This window comes from Podarcis erhardii (assembly GCF_964252035.2).
Source record: "Podarcis erhardii genome assembly, chromosome: 15".
Taxonomy (NCBI): domain Eukaryota; kingdom Metazoa; phylum Chordata; class Lepidosauria; order Squamata; family Lacertidae; genus Podarcis; species Podarcis erhardii.
In genome coordinates this window covers 16,249,969-16,277,088 of record NC_138505.1, presented here as the reverse complement: position 1 = coordinate 16,277,088, position 27,120 = coordinate 16,249,969, and the positions used below count along the sequence as shown (strand labels likewise).

General features: G+C 45.6%; 2 protein-coding genes across 2 annotated transcripts; both read left to right on the top strand.

The window, feature by feature from the left end:
- The first annotated feature begins 703 nt into the window (after positions 1-703).
- On the top strand, positions 704-4,964 carry LOC309329785 (uncharacterized protein). Its single transcript, XM_081840794.1, has 3 exons — positions 704-1,169; positions 3,387-3,542; positions 4,548-4,964. Exons 1-3 carry the CDS (start codon positions 750-752, stop codon positions 4,722-4,724), a joined length of 753 nt encoding a protein of 250 aa, XP_081696920.1. The 5' UTR covers positions 704-749; the 3' UTR covers positions 4,725-4,964.
- An 11,394-nt stretch (positions 4,965-16,358) lies between these two features.
- On the top strand, positions 16,359-22,571 carry LOC309330781 (uncharacterized protein). The gene is made up of 3 exons (XM_081842632.1): positions 16,359-16,710; positions 18,848-19,030; positions 22,214-22,571. Exons 1-3 carry the CDS (start codon positions 16,384-16,386, stop codon positions 22,325-22,327), a joined length of 624 nt encoding a protein of 207 aa, XP_081698758.1. The 5' UTR covers positions 16,359-16,383; the 3' UTR covers positions 22,328-22,571.
- The last annotated feature ends 4,549 nt before the right edge of the window (positions 22,572-27,120 follow it).

Here is a 27,120-nt window from a genome sequence, read left to right as displayed (position 1 = left end):
TAACCCAAGGTACGATTTCCGGGTTAGTGGAGTCTGTAACCTGAAGCGTCTGTAACCTGAAACGTATGTAACCCGAGGTACCACTGTAGTAAAAATGCAATTAGAAATCAATAATGGATTCATGATTATTTGATAAGTTTTGCATAAATATGAACCTTACATTCCACTATGGAATATATTTTGTGACACTCCTTCTTCTTCTTCTTCTTCTTCTTCTTCTTCTTCTTCTTCTTCTTCTTCTTCTATTGTATTCTTATTCCTCTTACTCTTACAACTGTTTAATTATTATTTCTAGCTTGATGTTTTGTTTTTGCTTATTGTATTTGCATATCTTATTAAAGGAATCCAATAATAATAATAATAATAATAATAATAATAATAATAATAATAATAATATTACTGTTTAATGCAGGCATGCCATGGACCACTAGCATGAAGTTCATGGACCACAATTTGGGAAACCTCTGTCCGAGCACCTTAGTAAACAATAGCTTTTCATGAGAGGTAATTGAACTGCAGGAGCAAAAGGGATCTCCCAAAGGCTGAGCCTGGAGCCACGAGTCTGTGCTAGCTTGTCAGATTCAGCTCACTTTTCTCCTCTGTGATGTGGACATGTCTTGGAGGAGGCGGGGTCCTTCCAGTTGGGGTGGGCGGAGCCACCAGGGGGTGGAGCCTCCTCCATCCCTATATCTGCAGAGCTTTCGCCTCCAGCTGGGCAGCCTCTGAGTTCCCAGCCTTTCCTTGCCACAATGACCAGATCCTGGCTGTGTTTATCGTTGCTCCTCGTGGGAGCCCTGTTCCTGGGGCAGCCGGCATGGGGGCAAGAAGAAGAAGAAGAGCAGCCCTCCTGGGGAGAGTCCAATGAGCCTGTCCCAGAGGAGCCTGAGGAGCAGATGGTTCCACCTTCGGCTGAAGAAGAAGAGGGGGATTGGGAAGAGGAGGAAAGCCCGGAAGATTCAGACTACTGGAGGCCACGCAGCTTTGAGGACCAAGAGAGGATGATGGTTCAAGCGCGTAGAAGGTTTATGGAGGAGGCGGCAGCATACAGCGCACGGCCAGTGCATGACTTCCTGAAGCATATGGCGGTGGCTCACTATAACAAATATGATTGGCAAAGCAGATATGGCAATTACTACAAGCACTATGAGAGCAGCCATATGGATGTTGAGGTGAGCAAAGCAGAGGTTGTGAAAGGTTCCCCAAGTGTGGGTGGGTGGGTGGGTGGGTGTGGGTGTGGACTATGGGACCATAGAATCCTAGAATTGTAGAATTGGCAGGCACCTCAAGAATCATCTAGCTGAATCCCCTTCGATGCAGGAATCACTGCTGAATGCCTTTCAGATAGTCATTCAACCTCTGTGCGGAAACCTCCAGTGAAGGAGAGCCCGCCATTTTCTGAGGGACTGTTCATTCCACTGTTGAACAGCTCTTGCCCTCAGAAAGTCCTTCCTAAAGTTTAGTCGGAATCTCCATTCTTGGCACTTGAATCCATTGGTACGGTTCCTACCCTTTGGGTGTAAGACACCTGGGGACCTTCATTACTGTTGTTTATTAGATTTAAAAACCACCCTTCATCATAAGCTCTCTGGGCAGTTCACAGAATACAATACAGGATTAAAAACAAGCCAATAGTGAAAACAAAGCAGTAAAATAATAACCCCCACCTTTCTTGCAGATATATTTAAAAGGCTGTTGGATATTAATCAGCCAAAGGCCTGGTTGAAAAGGAACGTTTTTTGCCTGGTGCCTAAAATATATATAATGAAGGCGCCTGGCAAACCTTCCTGGGGAGAGTATTCCACAAATGGGGAGCCACTACAGAGAAGGCCCATCCTCTCTCCTGAGGCTGAGAAAAGGCACATAAAGTGGGGAAGTAGCAAATATTGTTCTGTTGAGATTCCCCTTGTATAGGGTGGAGGGTCCTCTAGCATTCAGGTGGTACGGCTTATGGGTGCAACTGAGCCCCCTGCCCTCCCTCTGCACCAGGACTTCCCAACCTGATGGTCCCTCATTTTCCCAGTCTGAAATTCAGTAATCCACCTTAGAATCATAGAACTGTAGTGTTGGAAGGAACCACAAAGGTTACCCAGTCCAACTCCCTGCAATGTAGAAATCCTTCACCCAACATAGGACTCGAACCCACATCCCAGAGATTAAGATTATCATGCTCTACCAGTTGAGCTATCCCAGCAATCCACAGATTTATTTCTTTTTAAAAATCCTCATGAAAATCCCTTACCACCTGAGTGCAGATTTCTCCTAATAAACAAATTTTTTTGCATGCAGTTTTGACTCACATTTTTTGCAGGCATCTTTTCCCAAACACAATGCATTTCTGTATGTTACTTACGGTACATTCTTAGGCACACTTTCGCCCCAGTACATGCATTTTTGTAAACATTGGTTGGTTGGAAAACTGCATTGTAGCTTGTTAGGAAAGCTTGGAACTCTGTGAAGTCAGCACCCTTAAGAAACTACATTTCTGACAATTATTTTCTTGCGGTAGCAAGAAACATGAATGTTTAAAGAGGTTTAAGAGTGCTTTCAATATATGGCTACATAAAACAATTAACTAATAAACAATACACAAACCCCTTTCCCTATTTTCTACATTTCTCCAAATCCCAATTACCTATCAAAAATAATGATGATGATGATTTCTGTAAATGGCAAGGGTTAGGTTCCTTAATCTGCAACAGTATGAAGTTTGGTTCTGTAGTCAGAGAACACTGGTGTGTGTGTGTGTGTGTGTGTGTGTGTGTGTGTGTGTGTGTGTGTGTGTTTGGAATCCAAGAGCAAGAATCTCCCCACCACCCCCTTTAAAAAGTCACTTCCTGGTTCTGCTGGCAAAAACCCATACATTTTGTTGAATTTTCAAAATTCCAGACACAAAGCAACCCTAGACTGGAGGGACTCAGAGAGCCAGCATGGTGTAGTGGTTAGAGCACTGGAATAGGACCTGGGGGACAAGGGTTTGAATTCCCACTCACCTGTGAAGCCCATAGGGTGACCTTGGGCCAGTCACTCTCTCCTAGCCTAGTCTACCTCGCAGGGTTCTTGTGAGGATAGAACGGAGAGAGTGTGTGCGCAGAAGCATGTTCTCCACCTTGAGCTTCTTGAAGAAAAGGTGAGATACAAATGGAAGAACGACAACAGCCTGACTTGGCCTGACATGCCAAGCGGTCAAAGGGTTGGGAGCAATTCCCTGGTGGTGAGCGAAAGGGACTCTGCACATGCTTCGATACCCTTTGTTTGCATTTTACGCACTTAGCACATTCCAAGCTAAGCCCTGCCTTAATGCAAACCTACACCTCTGGAGACGACTTGGCCAAGCAGAGCCGTGCGTCACCTTCAGCTCAAAAGTCTTTCTCGTTCTCTGCTTCCAGAAGGCGCAAGGGATAATACTCACCTTTGAGATGACTTTGGCGAAAACCAACTGCACAAAGGATGACGTGAGCAACCAGGAGGATTCCGTCCCGCGGTACTCTGATCTGTACTTGGAGAGCCAGGGTTGTGTGCTACTACCTGAATCCGAACAGGAGGTAAGATAACAGAATCAGTGTTGTTTTTCAGTCCGGACTGCCAGATTATGTCAGATGTCTTAACATGTCCTTGGAGCAACAGGGAGGCTGGCCCTTTAGGGGGAATGGGGCGCTGCCCTACCAACCTCAGCCTGTCCCCCCCCCCCGCCCACAGTCTTACAAGGGGTGGGCCTGCCTATCGGCTTCCCCCACCTTCAGTCTCTGGGTTGCCCTTGTGGAGCTCAGCAGGGCGGGAAAGGATAATAGTTAAGCAGCGTTAATCTTTGCAACTCGCCCCTGCAGGAGGCAGTGATTGCCACCAACCACGGTGGCTTTAAAGGAGGATTAGACAAATTCATGGGGGAGAAGGCTATTGATGGCTCCTAGCCATGGTGACTGTGCTGTCCCTGCACGCTCAGAGGAAATAATGCTGGAAGAAACCGCAGGAGGGGGGGAGATGCTCTTCTGCTCAGGCCATGTTTGCTGGCTCCCCACAGGTACCTGGTTGTCCCCTGTGAGAACCGGTTGCTGGACTAGATGAGCCATTGGCCTGATCCAGCAGCCTCTCCTTATGTTAGATCCAGCTCAGCCTTCCTTTGCTTGTATTCCCTGGACAACCAAGCAGTTGCTGTCTGTCTCTGGCTGTTTCCCCAACATAAAGAGCTGGCCTTTTCAGGATGCCAGTGGCGTAGCGTGGGTTGTCAGCACCCGGGGCAAGGCAAGTAATTTGCGCCCCCTAACCCGGGGATTTGCGCCCCCTAACCCTAACCCCCAGATGTTGTGCCCAGTGCGGCCGGGCCCCCCTACACCCCCCACGCTACGCCACTGCAGGATGCTGAATGCTGCAGCCTGAGTCCATGGCTGTGTCTAACCCGAGGCAAACCACTGGAACCAAAGAGCCCTTTCCTTCTTTCCTAAAAAGTGTGTTGCCAGATTGTCTTCAATACATGGGATTTCTCGTCTTTTGTTTTCTTAATTTGCATGTGTCTCTTGTTCTCCCCCCCCCCATCTTACCTCCATTTTTAGAAATACGACTGCACGTTTAAAATATTTCTAGATGAGGAATATGGAGGGGCAACTGTGATTGATGAGTATTGCGAACATGTTCCTGGAAGAACGGAAGGAATCTCTGAAGAGGCGGAGGTGGAGGAGGAGCAGGAGGAGGAAGAAGAAATGTTTGAACCCCCCCTTGAAGAGTATTGAAGATTTGGCCTCCTCTCTGAATGCTGATGCCCACTTTTGCTGGCAGCGGTGGGAGAGAAGCCCCTGCTTGATTTACCCCTTTCCTTCCTTCCGCACCTGCAATGTAATCACTTAGATACAAGCCAGAAAACTCTCCCACTAAAAGGAGGCGTTGGAATCCACCGCAGTCCCCTCCGCACCCCAGAATCGCTCTCTTCCCACTGTTCCAAAGTAGGATAATAAAATTGACTTGCACAAGCATTACTGTGTGTTTTCATAGAAACATAAGAGTCAGAAGGTTCCCCCAAGGGTCATCAAGCCCAACCCCTGCGATGCAGAAATCAGGGCTAAACAAAAAATTAAGAAAAAAATGTATTAAATCTGAGAGAATATGTATTAAATTTGAGGGAAAATATATTAAATTTGATGTAATTTGTTACTCATTTGTTAAAAATTTGGAAAACAAATAAGTATTATTTGGCCAAAATAATAATAATAATCACAGTAAAGAATCCCTGACTGTTGGCCACCCAACCTCTGCTTAAAAAGATGCAAGAAAGGAGAGTCCGCCACCTTCTGAGGGAGTCTGCTCCACTGTCGAACAGCTCTTACTATCAGAAATTTCTTTCCAATGTTTAGTTGTCTGTTCTTGTAAATCAAATCCATTGCTTCAGATCCTCCCCTCTGGAGAAGAAGAAAACGAGCTTGCCTCATATTCTGTTTGACAGCCCTTCAGATACTTGAAGGTGGCTCTCGTACCACCAACTCCCTCAATCATTCCTCATCAGGCTTTTCTCCTGAGTGTCCCCTTAAGCCATCATGGCCACTCTGGAGGGTGGGCTGGATAGAGAAGCACGATAATCAGAAATGGATAGCACAACCCTCGCTGAACTTTACCTGTTCAGGTGAAAGATATGCATGCTTGAATACAACACACAGAATGTGAGGGCTGCCGGAGCCCATCTTCTTCAACAGGCTAGTTTTCTAAGTGCAAGGATATTTTTTATATAAGGGGAAATGGAAAGGTCCAATCTCAATTCTCCACCCCCCCCATTGCCTTCATGGTATGGTCCTCTAGGAGCTGCACCACTTGACTGCTGTGTTGTGTGAGTAACAGACCTTCATTTATGAGTCGGGGTCTTTTTTGGCCTCCTCCTGACTTTATTTGACCTTGAAGCAGAAGGTGCCCCTCTTAGCAACCTCTCTTTCATCCCTGCAATAAATGTTGTGCTCAACCCAATTGTCCAGCAACGAGAGATTCCAGTGATGCTTTACCCAGGGTTTGGTTTCTGTGGAATGAAGGTCAAAAGAGATGGGTGTCTTTTGGATATATGGTTTAGTTTAAACATATATTCATCCTGAGCATAGAATGGAGGGGCTCACAATACCCCAAGAGATGTTACTTCTCTATTTGGTTTCCAGGGGAGCCCCAGGTCACAGCTTTGGGTCTAGCACAGAGTGAACCAAGACTCTGTGCAGCCAGCTTCCAGTGCCATCCAAAAATTCTCTCTCTCACACACACAATATTTTTTTTTGGACTATGGCAGGGGTAGGCAACCTAAGACCTGTGGGCTGGATGCGGCCCAATCGCCTTCTCAATCTGGCCCACAGACAGTCTGGAAATCAGCATGTTTTTACATGAGTAGAATGTGTGCTTTTATTTAAAATGCATCTCTGGGTTATTTGTGGGGCATAGGAATTCGTTCATTCCCCCCCCAAAATAGAGTCCAGCCCACCACATGGTCTGAGGAACGGTGGACCAGCCCCTGCTGAAAAAGGTTGCTGACCCCTGGACAATGGCTAGGATGATGTACAGTATCCAGCCAAATGAGGCAGGAAAGGTCCACCTATTTGTTTCTATGGCAACAGAACTCACTCCTTAAGATATGCATGGCAGATGGGAGGTCATTAGCTTGACAAAGGAACTTGCCTGGCAGTTTCAGGAAACTTCCTCCTATAGAATCTATTGATCTATCTATTGCATTTATATCCCACCTTTTTCTTCAAGACGTTCATGGATTTTTGCCTCCTCCTTTAATTCCCACAACCCTGTGAGGTCAGTTGAGAGATTTGTGATATCTGAGGCAGGAAATATGCCCAAGCTGAGATTTGTGATATCTGAGGCAGGAAACATGCCCAAGCACTGGCCCAATGAAACCACAGGAGCTTCACAACCAAGCGGGGATTTGAACCCTGGTCTCCCAGAACCTAGTCCAATACTCTAACCACTCTGACTCTCTGAGAAGCCCAAAGGAGAACTTGAGTGCTCCACTTGTGTCCTCAGCTTCTCACCATGGAGGTACAGCCTAAAATGGGATGAAGATTATATACTTGTATAAATGACGCACTCAGTGAAGAGGTCCTTTCCTTTGTCCTGAAACTTTCATCTTTCATCTTCTAGCCTCACATACACACAGCATCACAGGTTTGGAAGAGACCCACAGGAGGTATCCAGACTCACACCCGCTCACCCACCCTGCCTAAACCTATAACAACAGTTGTGAGTCTAGACTTCTTTCTCATCCTCAAATAGAGAAATTGACCATTTCTCTCTCTCTCTCTCTCTCTCTCTCTCTCTCTCTCTCTCTCTCTCTCTCGGTGTAGGTGTGTTTTGGAAGGGTGAAGCAACAGGCTCCACAGACAATCCGGATTATCTACAAAGTATTTTCTCTATGTGGGATATTTAAAACAACTCCTTCTCACAGTCCACTTGGAGGCATGCAAAGGGCTCTTGCCCTCTCCTCACAGGAGCATAAAGCACCCCAGGACCACTGGCAGAGGAAGAGGGGGGCGGGGGGAGCACACCGTCCCTGGCAGCGCAATCCCAGTGGGGTTCCATCGCGGCTGCCCACCACCACCACGCTGGACGCCCCACCCCCAGAACGCGCGCTCCGCCCCCTTCCTCCCAGCTTGTCATCTCTAGGCTGCAATTCCCTTTCTCCAACATCGACTCCACAGAAGACAGCAAGGATGCTATCAGCATAATCATCCACGGGTCAGTAGCCTTGGATCTGACAGGGTTAGATCAAGAATGGAAAAAGACCCTACTGAATCCATCTCCTCCTGTCTCTTTCACCTCTGGAGGGGGCAACAATCATTCTGTGCACTGTACCTTTCACAGCTGCCTTTGTGTCTTCTGAGGTTGGCAACTGCTGTCCTAGCTCCTCTGACCCAGAATAAGTGTCTAAGGTGAGGGCATGGAAGCAATTTTGCAACTCCAATGACAAAATGTGGTTTGTGACTGTCCTACATCTGTGCACCACATTCCTCCAGGGGTTAGACTCTTGCAACGGGCAATCTTTCTCCTCCCTGGAGGCACCCCATCTCTCTTGGTGCTCAGTCTCAGCCAACTCGGCTCTATCAAGAAACTCTGCATGTTGCCCTGTTGCTTGAGGTGTGGCTAGGCAGGCCTCCACCAGCCTGCCATTGCTACAAGTGTACTCTTGCTTGTCCTCTGGCAGAATGACAAACATGGCACAGGTGTTATAGGTCACTGCACCAGCTCCCTCGCCCTCCATGTCTCTGGTCCTATGCACATGAAGAGACAGAAGGTCTCCCCCTTAAACTCCCCCACTAAACGCCTTCGTAAACGCCCCAGTTTGCAAGCTCCCAGGATCTGCATTGAGCTAAGTTTGACTGCTGCTGGTTGCTAACTCCTCCCTTTTCAGGCTTGGGGGAATTCTCTCCCGGTAGCGTCAAGGATCAAGGGAGAAACAAGAAAGTTCGTGTTTATGGTTTCATTCAGTCATCGTGGTGCAAGACAAAGAATCCAGTCCTTAACTCCATAGAACTGGATGCTCACTCTGAGCTCCTTCCCTTCTTTCCCCAGCAACAGCCTGTGGCTCTATGGGGGGCCTCAGGAGTCAAATGTTGTTGGGCCCTTTGCTCTTGAATTCTAATTGAGCGACGTGTACATGGGGACGGTGGCTCTTCCATGCTTTGCAAGGACGTCTCTGCTGGCAGTTCTCCCCCTCCCTGTCCTTCTCCTAACACCTCATAACCAGTAGGAGAACACTTCAGTATCCCAGGACATTCTATACAAGATCTCAAAGTAGCTGTTTTACTACAAAGGAATTTCAGAAATAGACTGGAAAGAGAAGCTGCTGAATTACAACTTATCACCAAACTCAAAACCATGGAGAAACCTGGTCCGAACAAAGACCTTGGATTCTTATCTCATTATACATGACAAAGCCATTTTTCACCTTTTCACCCCTTGCTTTTTCCTGTAAGACCTATTGCAGTCGTTAAGAGTCGTCAACAGGCTCATCACAGCTATCTGCCAATCACCCATTCCCACCACCCTTCTGAGTAATACCCCTCCCCACCTTCTCACTATATAGAAGGGTCTGGAAACTTCTGTTTCAGTGTATCTGAAGAAGTGTGCATGCACACGAAAGCTCATACCAAGAACTGACTTAGTTGGTCTTTAAGGTGCTACTGGAAGGAATTTGTTTTGGGGCGGTAATTCTTAACTTGATGTTTCTCAGTTTCTGTCTTTGGTATAAGTGAGATGAATGCTTCCTTCCACGATTCGGGAGCCTTTTTCCCCTCCAAAATTTGATTGCAGACTTCTTTCAGTGGTTGTATTAACCAATCCTTCAATACTTTATAATATCTCGCAGTTAGTCCATCTGGTCCTGGTGATTTTCCCAGCTTCATATCCTGGATGGCACTCTCTATTTCTTGATCTGTAATTTTCTCATTTAAACTCCTTCTGTTGTTTTCAGAGATTTTTGATAGTCCGTATTTTCCAATAAATTCTTCTATCTCCTGTTCATTTTTTGGCCCTTGTTTGTATAATTTCTTAAAGAAACTTTGAAAACAGTTACTTATCTCATTTGGTTTATTAATAGACTTCCCATCTACTTCGAGTGATGTCACTGTATTCAGTTTTTGTCTCTTTTTCAGTTGCCAAGACAGTAGCTTCCCACATTTATCTGCAGACTCAAAAGTCTTTTGTCTCATTTGTTTAATTTTCCATTCTATTTCCTGGTTCATCAATTCCATATATTGTGTTTGATAGAATTTTATTTCTCTTAATATCTCCTGGGATTTAGGCTTAGATCTCAGTTTCTTCTCCCCTTCTTTTATTAGATTCCAAATTTTCTCTTTCTTCTCATTCTGTTTTTTCCTCTTTATTGAATTCTGTTGTATTAGGAAGCCACGCATCACGGCTTTACTTGCGTCCCAAATGATTCTTTTTTCTGTGTCTGATCTCAAATTGATCTCGAAGTAGTCTTTAAGTGTTTTTTGGGCCTTTTTGCAAATTTCCTCATCTCCAAAGAGGGTGTCATTCATTCTCCATCTAAAGGTTCCAGCTGTTGTCAGTTTCATTTCCATCTTGACAGCATTGTGGTCAGAGCAGGTCTTTGGGCAGATTTCTGTTTTTTTAACCTTTGATGCCAGATTACTAGAAATCCATATTTGATCAATTCTAGTCCATGTCATTTTTGCTTCAGAGAAGAAGGTCCCCTCCCTTTCCAGAGGGTTCCTAGTTCTCCAAATATCAATCAGATCCATGGTGTCAGTCAGGTCAAAAAAAGTCTTTGGTAATCTTCCATCATTAGATATTGTTTGTCTTTGGGCCTTATCCATATTTGTAGAGACGACTCCATTCATGTCACCCATCATTATAATTTTAAAGTCCAAAAAGTCCATTAAAGTCTCATGCAACTTCTTGAAGAATTCAGCCTTCCCCTCATTTGGTGCATAAACTCCAACAATCAATATTTTTTCTCCATGAATTTGGATTTCCACTGCCAGGTATCTTCCTTGGTCATCCTTAAAGATCAATTTTGGTTCAAATTTTTCCTTGACATAAATCACAACTCCTCTTTTCTTGACTCTATCTGATGATAGAATGTATAATCTGCTGCTAAAATGGAACACACAAGATGAAACGGTTAAATCAGCCATGATTAAGTGGGCACAAGATATTGGTCATGATATTATGTTTGCTGACTGGGAGCAGTTATGGACCACAGGTATTAAATTTACGGCATGTAGTGCCCTGAAAGAGAACATAATGAAAATGATCTATAGGTGGTACATGACCCCAGTCAAGCTTGCAAAGATATATCATTTGCCCAATAACAATTGCTGGAAGTGTAATGAATGTGAAGGAACCTTTTATCACCTTTGGTGGACCTGCCCAAAGATTAAGGCCTACTGGGAAATGATCTATAATGAAATTAAGAAAATCCTTAAGTGGACATTTGTAAAGAAACCGGAGGCTTTTCTCCTGGGCATGGTCGGCCAATTGGTACCAAAGAAAGATAGGACCTTTTTTATGTACGCAACAACAGCAGCAAGAATCCTTTTGGCGAAGTATTGGAAGACTAAAGAATTACCTACTCTGGAAGAATGGCAGACCAAGGTGACTGAATTTATGGGACTGGCAGAGATGACCGGCAGAATCCGTGACCAGAGGAAAGAGACAGTGGAGGAGGACTGGAAAAAATTTAAAATCTATCTTAAAAATTGTTGTAAAATTTCGGAATGTTAAGATGTCAGGGGATTGGACACTAAGAATTACAGCTATAAATCGAAATTTATAAAGCAGAAACTCTTTTTAAAGAGAATTAAATATAAAAATGGGATGAAGAATTGCTAAAAATGTTGAAATTTGGATGCAGTGAAGGGGAGGTTTGGGGAAGTCGCATTATGTTTGTTTGTTTTTTGTTTATGTTGTAAAATCAATAAAAATTATTATTAAAAAAAAAAAAAAAAAAGGAATTTGTTTTGTTTTACCTCATAACTTGGCAGCCCTGAGTTCTGCTGTAATTCTACACACACACACACACACACACACACACACACACACACACATTTTTGGGGTTTTTTTAAACATACCATTTCCAACAATCATATAACATAACTTCTTATCTTATACAATATTTTAGACTTCCATCAACACCTCTGATGATTTTCCATTTTTTATCACTTATTCTTCATTTCTTAACTTCTCTATTACTCTTAATTATCATTAACTAATTATTCTCCTCATAACCTTTCTTGCAATATTTCAAATAGTCCTCCTTACAAAACTTCTTGCAGTACTACTTGCGTAATCTGTTCATTACCGTTACTTTTCAAATAGTTCATATATTTACTCCAGTCTTCTAAGAATCTCTGGTCCCGTAGGTTTCGAATCCTTCCTGTTAGTTTATCTAATTCTGCATAGTCCATCAATTTCATCTGCCGTTCTTCTTTTGTTGGTAATTCTTCTTGCTTCCATTTTTGTGCCAATAATATTCTGAGTTCTGCTGCAATTCAAACCTGTCTCCCTTTTCTCTTGAAACTGCAGGAGAAGGTGGGGCGACCCCCCACTTCCCCTCCTCCTCCAAGGGAAGCAGAGGAGAAGAAGGGGGCGACCCCCAGCCCTCCTCTTCAGTCCAGTCCCTAACATCCCTCAGCCTGGCTTCCTCTCAGCTATAAGTCCTCCCCTTCAGATCCTGTGTCCCCACAGAGCAATCAGCCACACACACCCTCAGGCTCCAATAGCCACAAGCTCACTCTTTTAGTCTCCTCCAGCAATCCTTATCCCTGTTTGCAAGCTCTGGCCCCGAGCGCCCAGGATCTTAACGTGACATGCTGATTCCATTTCCAGAATCAGCCTCAGGAAAGTTTGCTTTGCTTTCACCTGGAGATGCCTGAAAGTGAGGCATTCTGCAAGCCAAGCATGTGTCCTGGCCAAATCACATTCTAATCTTGCAATTAAGGCTCAAGGAGCGCCGTGTCACACTGCTCAGTGACATTTAGAACCATTTCCATCAAAACGACGGAAATGTCAGGCTTATTGTAGCAATAATCCAAAGCTGGCCTCTTTTCAGACATCACCTGACATTTTTCTTGGCCCATGGGGTGTTTGAGAACTGGGTACTATCATTCCACCTGGATAATGCTCCCGGCTGGACCTTGCCAAAGAAAACCCTGGTGAGTGAGCTCTTTCAGAATGGCAGTTCCTTGTAAGATGTCCAGAAGCACAATGAAATAATACAGTTACTAGTGACATAATTGCATCCAGGAGAATGGCAATATGATGCCCTTGCTCATTTTCTAAATTGCACTTTATTTTCCCCGTGCTTCGTATGCTGTTTTCTCTTTTGCTGACCTTGGCAGTGAGGGCAGAGACAGGGAACTGGGTTGGCCAGGGAGCTGCTTAGGAAGAGGGGATGAAGTGAGAGGAGAAGAGGGGGTTGCTGCCTGGAGCAGGACAGGCAGTGGGGCCAGAGGGGCAAGTTGAAGAAAAAACTGAGCTGCCATTCCTGCACTCCAGGGGGTTGGACTCGATGAGCCTTGGAAGTCCCTCCCAACTCTACCATGCTATGATTCCATGGGTACAGAGAGGAGAATAAGAGGTTTGGGGGAGTCCTCAGAGAAGGGATAAGGAAGCTGTGATGCCCGCCCCTTTGAGGTTGTTGGACTCCCACCTAATCAGCCGGAAGGACATGGGGGGGATGAGATTTGGAGTCTATCCTGACCTAGATGCAGGATTTGCAATTATGGTAGCATCTACAAGATTACAAGTGATCCAGAGTACTGGGTCACTCTGCCTCCTGTGATACAGTCACAGGCGAATCAGAGTCCAGAATCTTCTCTGGCGTCTTGGCGGCACTTTGAACTACAGCTATCCTACTGCTCTCACCATGTGGTTGCATTAGAAGGAACAAACTTTACTTAGCAGTAGGCTGCGGCTACAAGGCTGTATACAGTGGTAACTCTGGTTACGAACTTAATTTGTTCCGAAGGTCCGTTCTTAACCTGAAACCGTTCTTAACCTGAGGTACCACTTTAGCTAATGAGGCCTCCCACTGCTGCTGCACAATTTCTGTTCTCATCCTGAGGTAAAGTTCTTAACCTGAGGTACTACTTCCAGGTTAGCGGAGTCTGTAACCTGAAGTGTTTGTAACCCGAGGTATCACTGTACAAAAGTTTAACTACTCAGATCTTCTTGGCTTGTCTCACCCACAACTGATCTACACATCCCTAAATGGCTCAGGACCGCAATACCTCAAGGACCACCTCTTCCCATATGAACCTACCCGGACCCTGAGATCGTCTTCTGAGGCCCTCCTTTGTGTGCCTCCTCCTTGAGAGGTCCGGAGGGTGGCAACACGAGAAAGGGCCTTCTCTGCAGTGGCTCCCCATCTGCAGGGGCAGATGAAGGGGGGTGCGGTGGGAGTGGGCCGCCCCAGGTGTCACCACTGAAGGGGCTGACAAAATGCTAGGCGGCACTCACAGCGGGGCCTGCAGCGCACCCGAGCCACACGTCTCTCCTGGGAGTCACGCGGTGGCTTGGGCGCCTGCAGGCTCCGCACTGCCCAAATGGTCTGCCAAACGGCGGCTGTAGGGCAACTGAGTGGGAGGAGGCAGGCAGACTCTGGAGGCCCCATAGAGTGTCCTGCCCCAGCTTGCCCTGCCCCTGGGCGCAGGGCACATGCGCCACCCCAGGCACCCGATCGGCTTGCTCCGCCGCTGCCCGTCTGTGGAATGCTCTCCCCAGGGATGTTCGCCTGGTGCCTTCATTATACACCTTTAGGTGCCAGGCAAAAACGTTCCTTTTAAACCAGGACTTTGGTTGATCCAATTTACATCCTATGCCCTTTTAAATTGTGTTGTTTGGGGGGGGGGGGCTATTGGGTTGTTGTTTTTATTTTTTATTATGTATTTTGTGATTTTATATCTTGATTTTATTCTGTGAACCGCCCTGAGACTCCCGGGTATAGGGAGTTATATAAATTCAATAAACAACAACAACCACTTTGAAATCACTTCAGTTTCTGCCACCAGGTTTTATCACTTGCAACAGAATTGTCACTCTATAAATGACCGTGAGGGTAACCAATTTGTGGGAGTGTGTGTGATGCTGTGTGGAGGGTGTCAGTTTGAGGAGGACCCAAGAGGTCTTCACCCTAATCTTGGAAAGGTGGGAAGAGGGGAGAGGAGACCTTTGTGTGTCCAGATTCTGCCAACACGGCCCCAAATCGTTTCCTTGAATGAGGAGGAACACCGGTGAGTTTTGAGCCATCTTGTAAATGCCAAGGCTGTCTGAAAGAATATGCACAAGCTCCACAGTGCTCGCTAATACTTCACGCTTGAGCCACATTGGTGGGCACTGATTTTCAAGCTAAGCCTCAACTCAGATTTGCACCTCTGGGTTCCCTGACCTTAGGAAGCTAAGCCTCAACTCAGATTTGCACCTCTGGGTTCCCTGTCCTTAGGAAGCTAAGCCTTAACTCAGATTTGCACCTCTGGGTTCCCTGTCCTTAGGGAGCTGGGGCCCTCTTTCCTCAGGAAAAAGAATGCTCTGCCATCCAGTGTAGTTCCTAACACTTGCATTGCATGGGGCTGGGCCATATGAATTTTTGGGTTCCCTTCCAACTCTACAATTGTTTGATTCTATGTCAGTTTCCTTGAAGACAGAGGGGGTCAATGCCCGTGTTTTGCTGCTCATTTGGTGGTCTCTGCAGCTGTTGGCAAAAGGCACCTGGGCATCACTGGAATCAGAGGTTTCCAAAACTTCAGGTTGAAAGATATCAGAGACACAGGCAAGAGATTTGAAGGCTGATATTATATTTGTGAGTTTGATCAGTCTGTCTTTTAAATGCACTGCCCATCCCATTTCTCCCTATTCCCTGGCCCTGACTGCAGACAAAAATGCATTTATTAAGAGAAATTCATGCAAAAATACTGAATAATTTTCACGAGGGCTAAAAAAAACACGCACAAATTACTGCAAAAAGTTAATTTAAGATTGAAGACTGTCTGAGATCTGGATATCACAACTCTGGCACTTGATGTTAATGGACAAACTGACAACAAGTGACCAAGACGTAAAACCCCCACTATTTGATCTACCTGGCATAGTTTTATAGTCTATACAACCTTGATAGAGCATGGTTATAGGCCTCCAAGGACATACGGCGATTTGTGAAGTGGTACCTTAGTTTAAAAACAGAAATGACTTAAAAGTTAAATGTAATTAAATAGACATCTGTTGTCTATTGTTGAGTATTGACTGTTCCTCCTTGTAGAAGTCAGTGAAAACCAGTGCTTTTTTTCTTTTTATAACATGTTTAGGGGTGCTCTCATTTTGACTCCAGAAAATCACCATTTTATAGTACAAATCAGGAAAAATAAATACAGTAAATGGACAAAAGTACAAAGATTCACAAAATGTTTACCCCTGCGTCCTCCCCAGAAAAAAGCACTGGTGAAAAGAATGAAATATTCAAAATAAAATAAAATAAAAATCCAGCTTCAAGACCCTCTTCTGGGTGTTCATCCTTGGGACGCCCCCTCGCCTCACGGCATCCCAAGGAAGTAGACTGTAGCATCCCGGAGGGCTCACTGGGGAGAACAGAAGGCCAAAGAAATAAATCTCCTAGCGCCTGTTTTGATTAGTAGACAGTAGCTTGTTATGAGAGGTATTTGAATCAGAGGAGCGAAAGGGACCTCCCAGAGGCTGGGGCTGAGGTCAGAAGCCTGTGCTGGGTTCTCAGACTCAACTCACTTTTCTTGTCTCTGATCTGGCAGATGTGTCTTGGAGGAGGCGGGGTCCTTCCAGTTGGGGTGGGCAGAGCCACTAGGGGGCGGAGCCTCCTCCATCCTTATATCTGTAGGCTCCTTGCCTTCAGCCGGGTAGCCTCTGAGTTCCCAGCCTTTCCTTGCCACAATGACCAGATCCTGGCTGTGTTTGCCGCTGCTCCTCTTGGGAGTCCTGCTCTTGGGTCAGCCGGCATGGGGGGCACAGGAAGAAGAGAATCAGCCGGAATCAGGGGACGGAGGACAGTGGCACTGTTGTCGAGGGGCAGCAGCACGGCCGCTCACATCGGAGGAAGAGTACGAGGAAAGGGCGAAACACGATCGACTTAGGTTGAAAGATGAAGAGCATTCTCACTTTCTCAGGGATTACTTCAAGAGAAAGATTACAGATTACTTTAATGAGCAGAACCCCAAACATTTCTATAAGCTATACGAGGATGCAGAGTTTAAAATCAAGGTAAGAGGAGCAGGTGGCTGGGAAGCCCCAGGGAGGGGGGGGGTGCTCTTTTTTCTTGCCTTCCCGCAAAAAAAAAAAAAAAGTTTGTCCAGATTAAAATACACATCAATGTTCTATATCTGGACAGGCTTGCCTAAACAAAAAAGGCTTTTAGCATGCGCCAGAAAGAATGCAGCAAAGACAATGCAGCTTGAGATTAATAGGCAGGGAGTTCCATAGCGCAGGTCCCAATAGCCCACTCATTCTCACAGATGGGGAATGAGCACTATGTGGTACCAACTGAAGCAGCCAAGCGGGCACATATGGGGTAAGGCGATCTCGCAAGTAAACTGACCCCAGCCACACCATTAACAGTAGAAAAATCAGCAACTAGTGCAAATATCTGAGCACCAGTGTCGTGGTGACAGGGCCTCACTCCTGTCAGCAATCGTGCTGCAGTATTCTGCTAACCACAACTTCTGGATCAAGTGGAAGAGGTGCCCCACACAGCGTGCATTGCAGTAATCCAGTCTCGAAGTCACCAGTGCATGAATTACTGTTAGGGTTTCCTGGTCCAGAAATGGTTGTAGCTGGACCACAGTCACAGCTGGCAAAAGGCAATTCCGGCCACCAAGGCTACCTTCAGCTGGGAATACAGCTGGTCTGACTTGTGTATGTTCTGGGGTTCATGAGGTTCCCTTCAGCTCCCAGTCTCAGAACATCTGCAGATGTTGCTAAATGCCCAGCATTGCTGACCATTAGCCATTCTGGCTACTGAATCTGCTGGTGTCCAAAAACATCTCGAGGGCCACCAATATTCCCCGCTCCTCTTTTTTGATTCCTTGGTGGGTTTCTCTCTAGCTCTGATGCACCCGCCCTGCTTTGGTCTCCTCCCTCCGCTTGCTCAAATACCAATTAACAAAAACACAAAAACACAAAAGAACAAAAAACATTAGTTTTAGAAATATTTTTACAGGTATTTAGAGTAATTTAAAAAAATAAAAATAAAATATTACTTTTGTGCAAATGAAACATATCAGATGGTAGGTAGGTAGGTAGATGATGATAGATAGATAGATAGATAGATAGATAGATAGATAGATAGATAGATAGATGGTGCAATGGTCCCAATTCTGTGGAAAGGGAACTGCAATTTCATGGGTGGGCTAAATTGCAACCTTCAGCTTTTGGTTTTCTCTCCATAGAATTTGAGGGACTTGTGCACAAATCTCTCCTGCCTCTACCCACTAGGCTGGTGGGCCACAGAGGAACAGGCCCAGGAACTGGGGGTGGGATGGGGAGGGGGAAGGTCTTGCTCCCAGTTTCTGAAAGGGAAGGGCCTCTTGAGGGGACCGTGCCTGAGAATCTACATCTTCTGACCTGGCCCCCATAAGGTACAGGCTGAAAAGTCAAGGCTGTTGTGAAGAGCTGGGTGAGACAACATTAAGGCAAAAGAAAAGCTTTGCATGTGCTTTGAGGAGCCCTTTCTCACTTATGTATGTTCTCAGGCTTGGGTCCTCACCTTTGAAGCAGCTACTGGGATTCGGTTGAACTAGCCCTGGCTTAACGCAACATTGAGAACAGGAAGGCTTGAAATGTCTCCCTTTCTTGGAAGTTGGAAATGTGAAACAACACCTACAATAATAGATTGTCAATCACTCAGGCTAGAGTACTTTCAATTAGCAAAGCTGACCGGAAAAGTCAGAGGAGCCCCAAATCAAAAAATATTCAGAGAATGGAGACTATTCAAAGAATATATAAGATGATATTGTAATAATGACGTTATCCTAGCAGAACTGAATGATACTTGTATATAATAAACCAATGGAATAAATGTACTAGATAAATATACAGGAAAAGTTATAAAACAAACTGTGTGATAAAATTAAGACAATAGAAAAAGTACAACGAGAACGATTGGAAGTTTCTTTCAGAAGACTTTATTAGAAAAGACAGGATGTTATAACCAATATTCATTTCTGATGGTTAACTCTTTTTTGCTTTTTATTTTATTTATCTATTTTTCTATTATATTTTTAATTCTATTACATGTTTAATTTTGATGTAACTGTCTGTAATATATATGTAAGATGATATTTTAAACCAATAAACAAGAATTTTAAAAAAGTAATAATGAAATGTCTCTCCTTGGCTTCAGGACGCCCCTGGGTTCATAATGGAATTCACGGTGTATATGGTGAAGACCAATTGCACGAGGGATGACGAGGAGCTTCTTAGACCGTTGCCACGTGGCCGCATCAGGCATTTTGACTACATAGGTGAGGAGTCATCAGCAGAAGATCTGTCGGACTGCCATCCTCTGTCCGATGAAGATGAGGAGGTGAGAGAACAACCAGTTTTGTTCCGCATTTCTTTTTCTTTTCTTTTCTGTCAAATGATTTTTATTAGTTTTCCAAGTTTTTAACATGTCAATGTTAATTACATCAAATGTAATGCAATTTCCCCATTGACTTCCCACTCTTCTTCATAGATGTGTCCCTTCTTTCCCCTATTTACTGCTTTATATTGCATATTTCTTTCCAATTCACATTCCATTGCTTATATTTAACCTTAAATTCCACATTTTAAAATTTAATTTCCCCCCTTTCTCTCGGCTGTCTATTTATCAATTCCAGCTTGTATATTTTCTTATTCCCTTAAAAACAAAAAACAAATGAGGTTACCCAACCCTTTGCCTCCCCACCTTAAATCATTATTTGTTGTTTCTGTATTATTTCTTTCTCTTCATCTTGCTTGTGTGTAAAATATGGATCTATCCTTCCCACCGTTGTTCCCCTTTCGTCATATCCATTCCCTGTCCAGACTGCATTGTTGTATAAGTTCCCATTTCCACCACAGCTTTTCCACTCCACCATCCATGGTTTTCAAGGACAACCATTGGGCAAGCTCTAAACAGGAAGCATTCTCCTACAAACAATGCCAATGAAACCAGCCCACAAAGTCAGAGGAGGTGGACCATAATTCCTTGCGAACTTCAAAACCAGAGCCTGTTGCCCTGTTCTATGTTTCATTGAAGTTATTATGAGACTTTGACTCAATTTTGGGCAGATGTACTCTGTACAGTGGTACCTCGGGTTACAGACGCTTCAGGTTACAGACGCTAACCCAGAAATAGTACCTCGGGTTAAGAATTTTACCTCAGGATGAGAACAAAAATTGCGCAGCGGTGTCAGCGGGAGGCCCCATTAGCTAAAGTGGTACCTCAGGTTAAGAACAGTTTCAGATTAAGAACAGACCTCCGGAATGAATTAAGTTCTTAATCCAAGGTACCACTGTATATTCGAAGCGTATTTGATGTGCATTGAAAGAGTACAACTTGCCTTCCCCTCCCCCAAGTGTCACAGGAACTGTAGTTCCTTAAGGGTGCTGGAAATGGGTGCCTTTGTCAAAAGGAAGCTACAATTCCCAGAATTCTCTGGGGAAGAGAGTGGATAGAGAAAAAAGTTTTTCTCCCTCTCTCCTAACACTAGAACTCATGGACATCCCTTGAAGCTGAATGTTGAAAGATTTGGGACAGAGAGAAGAAAACACTTGTTAAACTGGGGATCTCCCTCTCACATTAGTCTCGATGATGGCCACCATCTTGGAAGGCTCTAAAAGAGGATTAGACAAATCTGTGGAGGAACAGACTGTCAGTGCCTACAAGTCACAGTGGTTATGCTCTGCCAAAGGGCAGCAGCCTATTCCTACAGTGGCCTACTGGGTGTTTCTTCTGGGAAGCCGACAAGGAAGGAAGACCTGAGCACCACAGCACTGTCCCCACTAGCCAATGTTCAGAGGAGGAAAAACAGCCATTGTAGCTAATGGCTACTAAGTTGGGATGAGGCTTCTTCATCCGGTTTTGGAGTTCCCAGAGACCCTTATTTTTTCTGCCTCTGTAGGCAGTTTGATTGCCAGGAAAGCCCAGCAGCGTACAGTCATAGATCAGCTATGGTTCAGGACCCTGGACAGGTCCAAGAGGCTAAGGGAAGCACAATAAAGATGTTAACCTCTGCAGGCAGTAGAGCAGGGGTCAGCAAACTTTTTCAGCAGGGGGCCGGTCCACTGTCCCTCAGACCTTGTGGGGGGCCAGACTATATTTTGGGGAAAATAAATGAATGTATTCCTATGCCTCACAAATAACCTAGAGATGCATTTTAAATAAAAGCTAACATTCTACTCATGTAAAAACTCCAGGCAGGCCCCACAAATACGGTAACCCAGAGATGTATTTTAAATAAAAGGACACTTTCTACTCATGTAAAAACATGCTGATTCCTGGACCATCCACAGGCTGGATTTGGAAGGTGACTGAGCCGGATCCGGCCCCTGGGCCTTAGTTTGCCTACCCATGCAGTAGAGACTGCTGAATCAGGCCAGTGGCCCACTTAGTCCAGCATCCTGTTCTCACAGAGGCCAACCAGATTCCCCAAAGGGAAACCCACAAACAAGACAAGAGCAAATTGCAGCAGTTCGTATTCAGAAGCATTGCTGCCTCCCACCACAGAGGCAGGGCAGAGCCATTCTGGCTAGTAGCTATCAGTAGCCTTCTCCTCCATGAACCAGCTGAAGCCTTATATAGGCTGAAATGGTCTGGCATGTGGCAGGCTTCCACTCCCCCGCCCCATTTTGTTGTTTTTAGTTTTTAAATATTACATTCATTGCATTCTTTATCCCACCCTTTCCTCCAAGCAGCTCAAAGTGGCATATGTGGTTCTGCTGCTCCTCATTTTATTTTCATAACAACCTTGCGAGGAAGGCTAGGCTGAGATTTTTTGAAAATCTGAGACTGGAAACTCCCCCAAAGCACCTCTTCCTGGTGGCAAACGCTCTGCTTAATACCAAATTATAACTGACCAAATGCTACTCAATGGTTGCACTGAAAAAATCAGCTGTTGCTGGAGCCCAGCTCCCTCTGCCTAATGTTAAGGCTGGCCCAGGTCAGCTTTATTGATCTGACTATTTGTTGAGAGGGTTAAGGACCCTTGAGACATGGCTGGAGAATGATGTCCTCTCCTCCCTCTGATTCCTGGGACTCGACCGGCCATTGCTCTGCAAATATTCACACTGCTGGGTTTGTTTCATCTGTTTGCTTTTCGCAAGTCTTAAACGTATATAAGCCAGAACACTTCTTTTAAAACCCAGAGTACATATTTCCCGAGTGCCAAATGCTGCACCCAGGATCCCTGCCTGTGTTTGCTGTGTGTAGTCATGAATCATAGAGTTGAAAGAGTTCCCCAAGGGTCATCTAGTCCAACTCCCTGCAATGCAGGAATCACAACTGAAGAATCCCTGACAAGTGGCCATCTGACCTCTGCTTTCAAAACTCCAACGAAGGGGAGTCCTCCATCTCCCAAGGGAGCCCAAATCTAGGCAACCCTTTCTGCCATGTTCTCAGGGAGAGCCCTGATAGGGCTTGTCTTTAAGAGAAGAGTGGAGACATATTGAAATGAATAAAAACAGGCCCTCCCGGACTGACATCTTTCTTCCTTTCGTTTCTGCCTTCTTCTCCTTCTGCTTTCAGATCCAGAAATGCACGTTTTCAATGTATGTTGGCGGACGAGGCGAAGGGGGACAACACCATGTCGTTGGTCATCACTGCAGAGAAGTGAAAATTGTTGAAGAAAGTGAAGATTGAAGCCTCTGCCTCCTTCCCAGATGCTGCCGCCAGCCAATTGTGGGGTGGGGGAAGGAGAACCCCCCCCCCCGATTGGTCCACTCCTTTCCTTCCACGGCTGCAACATAATCACTTAGAAGCAAACCTGGTGTCCAAGTCCAGCGCAGTCCCCTCCTCCCCGTAGACACTCTGATAGATCTCCCCCCCCCCCGCCTCTGTTTTCCACTGTTCTGAAATAGGAGAATAAAATTAACTTGCACAAGCATTGCCATGCGACTTGACAGCTCTGTCTGTTTGTCCAGTTTAAACACCTGTGTCTTCATGGAATCGTAGAGTTGGAAGGGATGCCCCCTCTATAATCACAGCTAAGAAATCTCCCTGCATGGTAGCTAGGAGCCCTGCCACACAATCAGCAGAATCACTGTGGAGAAATCGGACCATTGAATATTTCCCCCTCTAAAAGGAAGGAAGCTGATGAGGGCAGAGGAAATAAAAAACCTCTTCAACTCCACCTCCCTGACATGATAGATTTCATATGTGCAAGGGGCTGTCGGCACAGGGGACTTTTCCAAGGCAGGACCACTGGGTGGGATGCTGAAGTGGGACAGTCCCAACACGGCGAAATATTCTGCCAAAGGTGTCACAAGTGGAGCAGCCTGGCTCTGCCACATGGGCAGCTGTGGAAGTTCTTCCGGTGCCTCTGCCCTGTTTTTGGCATTGACCAGACCTGGACCCGGTGGATGAACTGAAAGTCATCATGATGGTGTAGCTGAAGAGAGGAAAGAGAAGCTGGGGGAGATGCATAAGGACATAAGAAGTGCCTGCTGGATCAGGCCAAAGGGGGCAGCATCATGTTCTCATAGAGGCCAACCAGATGCCCCAAAAGGATGCCCACACAAGTGGGGTGGGGCAGGCAAGCATCCACTGTAGGGAGGATTCTGGTTTTGTCCACAGTCTGGAGTGAATGTGCCCATCGCATTCACACACAGACACCAACCCCCTGCACCGCCCAGAACGTGGATTTGTGGATTAAGCTGAGTAACCCGCAAACTGACCCATGCAAGATCTGTTCTGTACTTACAAGGTTGGCTGAGGGCTGCCTCTTTTTTCACATTTTACGGCCTGCTTAGAGCAGCTGATACCTCCCTCATAGGTGAACAACAAATAATAACATACTGCTGTTTTATAATGTGCAGCCCCTTCCTGGGAAATCGTACAGAGAAAAGAAGGGCTGTCTGAAGGCTGTATCAGGGCAGGGGGCAGCCATCTCTCTCTCTCACAATCTCCCTCATATCCTTACAAGGACATTGGACAGGGACAGCCATCTTGTTCCCCATGCAGTTCCCCAGGTAGGGGCAGCTTGTTATGACCTGCAGCCACTTCCTGGGAGCATCTTAAAATAGCTTCCTCCACCCCCATGTGCCAGAAGGAAGGAAATATTAACTGCTTTAAGCAGCTGGGAAGGAAGGAAGGAAGGAAGGAAGGAAGGAAGGAAGGAAGGAAGGAAGGAGGGAAGGGGGTATCACTTGGATAGAGTCATAAAAACTTGGGGGGGTGGATTTCAAGTCTCTATTTGAACCTGAATATGCAGCAAACCATATAGTCACTATTATGCTCCTTTGGTGAGGAAATAATACGGTCTCACTTTTCAGTAGTTTTAGCCAACAAAACTGGCACTATTTTGACAAAAGTCTCAGGTGACACACCTATCTGTCTACTCCAAAGGAAAAGGCAGCCTTGAAAACCAGATCTTTCTAATTCATGTTTAGTGTTGGATGAACCTGTCCATTTTGGTTTTTCTGAGTTTCTCATTTTCCTGACGAATCTTCAGTTCATTTTGCCACATTCCTGCCTGGGATTTGAGGTGCTAAAATAAAAATTTTAAAAGTTCTCACGGAAATTCATTCACAATTAAGTACACATTTCTCCTATTTAAATATTTGTGCAATTCATTTCCCTAAACGTAACATGCTTTTTTGTATGTTATTTTCACTAATGTATACCGTATCATATCGGGATGCAGGTGGTGCTGTGGGTTAAACCACAGAGCCTAGGACTTGCCGATCAGAAGGTCAAAGTGCAAGTAGATAAATAGGTACCGCTCCAGTGGGAAGGTAAACAGCGTTTCCGTGCGCTGCTCTGGTTCGCCAAAAGCGGCTTAGTCATGACCCGGAAGCTGTATGCAGGCTCCCCCAGCCAATGAAGCAAGATGAGCGCCGCAACCCCAGAGTCGGGCATGACTGGACCTAATGGTCAGGGGTCCCTTTACCTTTACCTTTATGCCTTATCATGCCCACTTTCCTCAAAGCACATACCTTTTCCTACATATTTTTTGTTAGAAAGCTGCATTGCAAAATTTGGAGAAGTATGAATTTCAAAATGGTTGTCTTTTGGGGACGTCACGTCCTGCTTCAGGAAGTGTGAATTAAGCAGGTTTGCATTAAAATGTGAGCTGAACCAAATTTCTCCACTATCCTTCCTTAAGGCCTCTCGTTTCACGCAACACAGAATTAATTTCATTGTGAGCTCATGAGGCTTTGTGCATAAAAGTGAGACGTTTTGAAAGACTAACAAGAAAAAGAAGGTGCAGTGTTCAGGTGCCCCACTTTGGCTTGTATTCAACTTCTGCTTCCCCAGCAAAGACCCACTGAAATTAAACTATGGAACTCACTGCCACAGGAGGCAGTGATGGCCACCACTTGGAGCACTGGACCAATTCATGGAGGAGAGGGTTATTGATGGCTACTAGTCATGATGGCTCGGCTCTGCCTCCACAGTCAGAGGCAGCAATTCTTCTGAATCCCAGTTTCTAGAAGTCACAGGAGGGGAGAGGGATCTTGTGTTCAGGTTCTACTTTCTGTTTTCCCACCAGCATCTGGTCGGCCACTGTGATGCTGCAATAGGGCCATTGGCCTGATCCAGCAGGGCTCTTCTTATCTTCTTATGGAACCTCCAGGTCCAGAGGTAGTCTATCTGAGATTCCTAGATGAACCATCTCTTTTAAGTAGACTTATGCCTATTGAAGGGGACGCGGGTGGCGCTGTAGGTTAAACCACAGAGCCTAGGACTTGCTGATCAGAAGGTCGGCGGTTCGAATCCCCGTGACGGGGTGAGCTCCCGTTGCTCAGTCCCAGCTCCTGCCCACCTAGCAGTTCGAAAGCACATCAAAGTGCAAGTAGATAAATAGGTACCACTCCGGCGGGAAGGTAAACAGCGTTTCCGTGCACTGCTCTGGTTCGGCAGAAGTGGCTTAGTCATGCTGGCCACATGACCCGGAAGCTGTACGCCGGCTCCCTCGGCCAATAAAGCGAGATGAGCGCCACAATCCTAGAGTCAGTCATGACTGGACCTAATGGTCAGGGGTCCCTTTACCTTTACCTTTTATGCCTATTGTGGGTATCAGTTCACAAGATGATCAAAAAGTCATAGACTTGGAAGGAAGCCATAATCTGAAACGTATCCCAGCGACCTCACTTTATTTTCTGATATGCGCATATCAGGAGAGTCACGTTGCCCATCAATGCCATGGGTGGTCTGAACATTGCGCAAAGTGCAAAATATTTACACAGAAGTTGGCACACAGCAAGGCCATGGGTCTTTCCCTCAAAGAGACTGGAAGTTGCAAGAAGATTGCAACAGGTTTGCCCTTTTAAAAATCAGCTTATCTAGCTGTTATCTCGCCTTATTGGCAATCTGTGGTTACGCCTGTTAGAACATATTTGCACAACTTTATTTACCTATTGTTTATATCACACCTTTTCCTCTAAAGATCTCCAAGTGAGTTGCATGATTCTCCCCCTCCTCATTTAATCTCCACAACAACAACCTTGCAAGTAGGTTAGGCTTAGAGAAAGTGACTGGCCCAAGGTCAACCAGTGAGTTTCATGGTTGAGAATTGGTGAGGATTCAAAATGAAGTTTGATGCATTTTCCCCAAGCCCCACAGAGAGATGAAATCAGGTGGATGATGAAAGGTGAGGTCCAGGTTACAGATCTGCCATCTCAGCGAAGCTGCCACTTAATAAAGCAATCACCTTTTCAGGAGCTCACATGAAACCAAAAGGTGCCAATATTGTTAGTTTATTGGGACATTAAAAAATAACAATCCAAAGCTGGCCCATCTCTCGAGATCACCTGAGCTCTCACCTGGTTCCTGAGTTGTTTGCTAAGCAGGTACTTCTGAAGTATTTGAATAACACCCTGTACAAAGTCCTTGCCAACTAAAACCCTGATAAACTGACCCTTTCAGAATGGGACCTTTCTATCAATTGTTTAAAAGTCTATAAAAACAACATTGTTATCACCAACCTCATTTCCATTCCGGTGACTAGGTTGTTGATATTCTTCCATGGTCTTTTTTTAATAGCGCTTGACTTCCCCTGTGTTTTGCACTTATGGCAGTAGCTGACCTTGGCAGGAGCTGTGTGGCCAGAGGCAGGGGACTGGGGGGCCAGGGAGCTGGCTAGGAAGAGGACACAGGGTTGGGGGATGAAGCGAGGGGAGCAGAGAGGAGCTCTGGCTGGATGAGGGGCAGGGTGAGTTGGGGGGAGGAACCCTGGGATCACCACCAGCTTCTGGGGACTAGTTGAAATTCCTGCATTGCAGGGGGTTGGACTAGACAATGCTTTGGGGCCTTTTTCACCTCTACAATTCTATTCTATTGGTCGCAGCTAGGGCCAGGGCCTTTTCAGTACTGGCCCGACTTGGTGGAATGCTCTGTCACAAGAGACTAGGGCCCTGCAGAACTTGACACCTTTCCACAGGGCCTGCAAAACAGCTGTTCCGCCTGGCCTTCGTCTGACCCTTATGTTTCCC